General features: G+C 34.1%; 1 protein-coding gene across 1 annotated transcript in view; it reads right to left on the reverse strand.

Annotated features, from left to right (window-relative positions):
* The window catches only part of LOC149801320 (sodium/glucose cotransporter 4-like), a 42,517-nt gene extending 35,428 nt beyond the window's left edge, over window positions 1-7,089 (reverse strand). The window contains exons 1-2 of the mRNA XM_089954302.1: window positions 6,786-7,089; window positions 873-996 (exon numbers count right to left, since the gene is read on the reverse strand). Coding sequence (XP_089810428.1) covers window positions 873-983 — 111 coding nt within the window. The 5' untranslated portion in view covers window positions 984-996; window positions 6,786-7,089. The remainder of the gene's footprint in view (window positions 1-872; window positions 997-6,785) is intronic.
* Window positions 7,090-7,484: the final 395 nt, after the last annotated feature.

Below are 7,484 nucleotides of genomic sequence, written 5' to 3' on the forward strand. Positions count from 1 at the left end.
CACTGTTTGCTGAGGCTATCGGTAAATGTTTACATCACAAAACATGTTTAATCTTTGCGACGCTGTCTGCAATACCCCTGATCACCTACAAGTGCGGAGGATATGTATTTAGCAGGGTTCACATCACATATGCCGTAAAAGTATTTTTGAGAGAAATACTCTTCTTGAGGCAGATTGTGTAATTAGCTACATTGGATTTGTCAATTTGAAACAAAAGCTAGTGAAAATGCTTCGTTCATGCTAGGTTCCATCTTTTCTGTTTAGTTCCCGTTCCCGTGCAAGCTTTGATAGTAGTAAATTTATAGCAAGACTCGTTGTATTATCTGACTTCATGGATGAAAACGTTTAATAAACTGGTATTCAGTTTTGTTCAAAAACAAAGTCAATATGGTCAGAAATTCCTATAATGAAAATATTTTTATGTCAATGAATGGAAAATGAATTATACGAGGAAGAGCAAACGTAAAAATTACTAATTTGAAAGGAATTTATTGTATTTTTCTGGCGTTGCAAAACCAAACCAGTGATTTGACTACGATCCTTTGTTATAATATAATCTATGGCAGTCTCTTTATTGTTTATATTATTATTTTTGGATAGGATAGGTCATTCATAAAATTTGTAAGATATACAGTGCTGGAATTGAAATTTGATGCAGCCAAGACACTATCTTTACACCGCTAAAGACGAAGATGGTCGTCCATACTGGCCTATCGTGGATTCTCTGGTCTTCTCTCCATTGAAGACCACTGTGCATCCTAACCTACGAGCAAACGCTTATACTAACACTTTTTTTAAAAAAAATAAAAAAATATATTGGTGTAAATCGTGGTAAGAATTAAATATTTCGTTAGTGTTCTTAAATACATTACCCATATACCGACCAGAAGACAGAATGCAAGATAAACGAGTATTACAACCAGGTCAACAGTGTCAACACTAGTGTTAGTAAATGCGCTTCCGATACTGCTTGTGTTCGTCATGATTAACGTCTTCCTGAAAACGACATGAAATACAACATAAGGATTAATAACGTATAACTATATTAATCCCGCTTTAATATTATCGTGAAAAAGAAGTACATGTCCTCAACGACGAGAATGAGTGTTTAGATTACATCAACACTAAGACGGACAAATACAAATATTGGACAATAATCTGATGACCATGCTTAAATGGTATCTTCATCAAATGGCAAAATATTAGTTTGATTCGACTTATTTTGTAGTGTTGAATAATAATATCATCGAATTCCCAAATCCTAAAGAATATACCTCCCAATGAAAAAAATACAACATGATCCACAGATAAATTAGAATTCCCCCTTCTGTGCGGTATTGAATGTGTTCAATGTATTTATTCACAAAACTTAAATGATGCCCTGACGCACTTGTGAAATTTAAATTGTCATGATCTTCTCCAACGAAGATTGGCCGGCAAAGAGAACCAAACTTAAAAGAAAATAAACATGTTACGCACCATAAATAATGGCAGAAAGCAACATTGTGACAAATTCAACAGTGTTAAGAAAGGCGATAACAAAGTTGTACGTATTTAACAGATAAGCAACACTCTCAGTATCAGAAGATAACGTTCATCTGTTTACAAGTTTGGATGGGATCAAAAGTGTTATCAAAGAAAATTTTATACCAAATAGCATATAATAGAAAACGAAAAGATGATTTATAGATTGCAAGCATCAAAATAATGTCCTGGAATGTTTCAGAAAAGATGTAGATTTACAGATAACATTCACATGTGGACACATATACAAATTTGTGTTGCGCTAAATTGACAGCACAACTTGAATTTTAGCTCGTACATTTTCAAGTCAGTCTAGAAAGATTCGATATAAACAAAGAGTTACAATTCTTGGAAAACAAAGTTCGGTTTAAAATAGCACATGATGTTTCCGAATATGAAGAAGCTGTTTTAAAATCAACCGTAAGTTTGGCAAAATTCGAAATAAGAAACGTTTTAAAGTGCTGAAAAGAAATTGTGTTTTAGACGGTCGTCCTGTTGGTTTGATAGAAATACCTAATATAATTTGTCAAGCGTAAAGTGTGAATTTTCATACGGTCTTAAATGGCCGACAAGCAACACTATTGGTAACATCTTACAACGATCCAGAAAGTCAATTTACTTATATAAATATCCATCAATTGTGGGAAGATATTAAATTGCACATGATGAAACTTAAATAACCTTGATCAAAAGAATGTTTAAGCGAACAGTCTGCCTACACATAACACAGGCAAGCTATAAAATGATATCTCTACTAATTGGTCTGTGCACGTGACGTGGATGACTAGTACGAGGTTGGCAGTGCTAACATGTAAGAATCTGCAAAATAAAACAATGCATATAAATGCATCTTGACAGATATATGGATGAATGTGTAAACAAGTGCACATATTTCAATGTGTAGATAAACATTTCAATTTACAATTTACACAGAAATATTAACATTATTAAAATGAAAATAAAAACTGAAATAAATGACGCTATCGTCGTTATCTCGGTGATGACAGCATTGTCGGAGGTTAGCTGTTCTGAATAAACTAAATGCAGAAATGAATATATGCATATAGTACAATGCAATATAGACACAGACGGTAGATGAATTACAAAACGCAAAAGCAAATACAAAGGATGTAATGATTGTGGAGATGAATCGAGATTAAACTGTTTAATATTAAAATGGAAGAAATGTAGAAAGAAAATCAACAGAGAAATATGCATGAGTGTGTGAAAATAGTAAATGTAATCAAGTAAAGCCGACCTCATATTATTTTTATTACACATAGATAGAATGCACATGGCACGTGGTAGACAGGTGTCTCAATAGATGTTTAGTAGACATCATTGATGATATAATATAATTAAAAAATAAGCGCATTCCCCGCTTATTATCATCTATACCAATATTTTTGTAGCTCCTGGTACATGATTTTACCTAATTTTTTTTATTTGTATTAATGGCTGTAAATTGTATATATTATCCTTAGTTAGATTTTGCCCATTGGACTATTGTCCAATATTAAGAGCGTAAACTTACAACAGATCTAAAAAGAGATCCTTACGTATCTTTATAATAAAACGTGTTGACTATTTTGGGTTAATTTCTCATTGGTTGTTGTGGTTTGGATCGTTCTAGAAGAATGAGGTATTTTGCTATTGGTTGAGATAGGTCACAGTCAACTTTGAAATAGAACGAGTAGTACGATCTGTCACATGAAGTATGTTGTGAAATATAGTCGTAATGGAAGGTGTATGTAAGGAGAGAACTGTGCAGTCAGATTCATCCCCATTTAAGGGTCATTCTTATTTTTTGTGTTCCTGTTGTCATTCAACAGATGTTATTTTATGTTGTCCTTAGATGTTATTCGAGATGAAAAACATTCGTTTGGATTGTTCATTGGAATTAGTGCTAATTTTTTTACTATAATATTTTTTGGAACTGTTGTGAATTATTCATATGGGTTCTGGACGAATCCATATTGACAACGTGGACCAATACATTTCCAGTTTTGAAATTTATATGGAACTTTTTATTATTTTGTACTGTCATAAAACTGTATCATGATTATTTTCGATTCACTTCATAATACTGTACGTTCCACTCACATTTTTGCTTATAACATTTATAATTAAATTGTTTAAATTTTACAAACTTGTTTGGATTCTTCTTTCCGTTATTTTGTTCGTGACCATAGAGTCGAAACATAATCTGATGGAAAATAATATGATGCCAGTGATCTTTCACATGGTTTTGAACCAGGTGGAAAGAAACACTTTTTAGTTGGAATGCAAATCTTTTTGATGTTCAGTTACCTCCTTCTTTTTCAGAACCAGTCTGGCGATGGCATTCTGGTTCAGCAGGCTACTAAGTTCAACGCATTTTCGTTACCCTCCAGCACGGTTGAACACTCTAGTGAATCATGTTTTTCACAAATTTGTAACGACTTAACATTTGTTAGAGAACACTGAATTCACTTTTTTTGCAGACAAACATGAGCCACGATGGCGACCCAAATGGTGCAAGTTAGAATCCTACAATCAGACCTGTTTGGATCAGATACCGTGTTGTATCTTTGGGAAAGGTATTTTACTCTAATTTTCCCGGCATTAAATATCCTGCTCGTGCTGCTGTGCCGTAAAACACCAAACCAAACATACAAACCATTAAATAGTTTTCATAACTGTACTTTAAAATTCGACAGCGATGCATTTGTGAGAAGATACAGAAGACAACGTGACATAAGCTTAGAACACAACCAGCTAAACACAAAACTATACAGGATGGTTATGCAGAGGCTACACCTGCTCTTGTGAAAGCTAGTTTACAAACGTCATTACAGGTCTGAAGCAGGTGCTGTTGAATAGTCGAGAACCTTGCCAGTTGGTGAAATAAATTATATGACAGGCGAAGATGAGCTAAAAGCTGGACATCCTTCTTCTGGAGAGATTGAAATGGATCAGCAGATGAGGAAATATCTAGACAGAATCATAACAGATGGTGTTATAAAATGTGCATTTTCGCGCACATCGGACAAAGCAAGACATCTGTCACGCCTAATCCCACTCGTCTTTTACACCTTTAAAAATACACTTGACAAACCCACTAATGGTCAAACAGAGACTATGACGGAGTCATCTGGGAAAGCAACACTTTACCGACTTGTTACACCACTAAGCCCTCGCTTTTGCAATATTTTCTCTAACGTATGTCTCCAAAAGTGTTAGCTGTCCAATTTCTTGTTTCTTTTCTTTCAACACTATTTTGTCCATAAAAGTTCTACTTTCGGTCTGTTGCTTCGCTAATGTCCTTTGGTCGTTCCCCAATCGTTTTGTCATAAGTTTTAACATCAATTTTCATGTCTCATATTTTGATTGGACAACTTTTTAAGTCTTTACACAATTTCTAGAGTCGGTTCCTCTGGTGTAGTGAACATCTTATCACTGCAGATGGACACTCACCGCTTTTAATTACTCCGTTTTAATTGTCATTAATAGCATTTGCTTCTCGTGTATATTAATCAAACGGCTTATTTGTGTCAATAATTTGCATGACGTGTTTGTGTCATCTAGTGTTGAATGTTGGTGTAAGCGGATATTTCGGATAAATCCTCCTATATATCTTATCCATTCTAATTTGCATATCGCATATACCACTTTTCTTACGCCCCATACATTGATATTTGAACTAATCATGTATGGTTTTCTAACAGATGTTCTAGCTTTCATATATAATCATTTCTGATTAATTCATTTTGTCTTTTATTTATGTCAAGTTGCGTTTCAATCTGTTATTTGAACTCCTCGATAAGTCTGAATGAAAATGTATGTTATTTCATCAAAATATCATTGGCTTTGATCTGCAACACCATTTGCGAGATTTATAATATTATGTATGCATCTACGAGATCATCGTCGTCATATGCAGAATTTTAAATTTGTCATTTCCAAGCTATCACTCTGCTCATCCATTTTCGTTTATTTTAAATAGTATGGAAATGTTTAAACGAACAGTTGCGTTAAAACCCAGAAATAAAAGTGTACCAATTTCATTCCACACGTGTGACATCTCTTCTTTTCAATTTGCTCGTGGAAAATAATACCCAAGTGGCATGCACTAGTTCAATTATAGTGCCATCAATTAATTTAAACACCTTTTTGTGAAAAAATCGAGTCAAGCAATAGTTATATAAATATGACAGCAATGCTCTACGTATTCTAAATACTCTCGAAACATTCAGTAGATATGTTTGCTAGAGATGTTAAAATTTACAAATGTTCTACTATTTTCAGTAGGCTGACTCCGGCAAGCCCTCCAGATTAGCTAGGACATGTTATCATAATTCGCTTTCCTGAATTAGCAGCCGGGTTACACCTCACTTTCGACCCATATTTATAGAACAAAAACAATATGAATGACGCATTTACGTGTTACCTATAACATTTCAGAACATTTTACAACCTTAAGAAAACGATATTTACCGATAGGTGCAGTTAATATCAAATGTTGTTCCTGGAAATTTTCAGAACTTTTTCTACTATTTCTTTGGCTAAATAATCTGGTGGATCTTTACTGAAGATAAGGGATGATACCACGTGACGAAAAATAAGCAATAAAGGCCAAAAGGTATCTTCTTAATAATAGCTAGATGAGACAGCGTGTGTGATGGATGCAGAAATCCAAACATATTAATCTTAAAACCTCCTGATTTCTATGACCTAACAGTCTTAAAACTTCGTGATTTCTATGACCAAATAGTCTTAAAACCTCATGACCTAATAGTCTTAAAACCTCCTGATTTCTCTGACCTAACAGTCTTAAAACCTCATGATTTCTATAATCTAATAGTTTTAAAACCTCATGAGTTCTCTGACCTAATAATCTTAAACCTCATGATTTGTATGACCTAATAGTCTTAAAACCTCATGATTTCTCTGACCTAATAGTCTTAAAACATCATGATTTCTATGATTTAATATTCTTAAAGCTTCGTTATTTCTATGACTTAATAGTTGCTATAAACAAGAGCATCTGTCATTAAGGAACCAATCAGGAACGGTCACCGTGATGCTTTTAAAATTGAAACATACTATTACTCAATGGCTGCGCTTGTTACACTCGAATTTAACTATTTGGCATTTGCAAGTAGATCCAACTGACTCGTATATTAAAAATTCGAATTGTGTTGCTTTCAATGTTTTCATTGATTTATTAACCATTTATGCGATGTTGTACATCGGATGTTTTAAAATGGAAAAATACATACCTGGACGAGTAAGTGATACCTATAATTACAGGTACAAGTCCATCTCACATCAACTATTCATTGATCACGCTAAAGCCTTGTTACATTCCGTCTTGAGGCGCACATACATTGAGGCTCCCATGGGAGTACCTATACATCAGTAAGTGGGAGAAGAAAAAAATATATGTGGTAAACTGATTCCTGGAATGTCAGCTAATTCTTAATTCACCAGCATGTCACTGAATTACGGTTTACTGTTGTACAATAATACAGGTGATAAGCAACTAAGTGTGCGTATTTCCATACCTGTTGCAAATCGAAACGAACAAATAACAAAATTATCTACCTAGCATCTGATGAGTGACAGCGAATCTACAAGGTAGAATATATATAAACTGTTTGATGAGAAGTTTAGGTAAATAATCCCTTCCAATTCATTTACGACTTTGTGTTACCGTCATAAGATATCGATCAGCTGAGATGCAAACAAACGACGAGTATGTTCACTATGTACATGTATGTCCAGCTCTAAATACCGTGTTACTCATATCAAATCAAAACTACTATGTTCTTACCTGTCCATGTTCGTGTCTTTCTGCAGACACGCCGCATTAAAATCTGGGTCAGAAGTCCCCTTCAATTAATGCCATTCATGTTACTGATTGTGTTGAAATCGGATATATTTATTTAACATGCATTTAAACACGGAAAAGAGTTTCT

The sequence above is a fragment of the Sinohyriopsis cumingii genome, chromosome 4, assembly GCF_028554795.1.
Source record: "Sinohyriopsis cumingii isolate HCF-2022 chromosome 4, ASM2855479v2, whole genome shotgun sequence".
In the NCBI taxonomy this organism is placed as follows: domain Eukaryota; kingdom Metazoa; phylum Mollusca; class Bivalvia; order Unionida; family Unionidae; genus Sinohyriopsis; species Sinohyriopsis cumingii.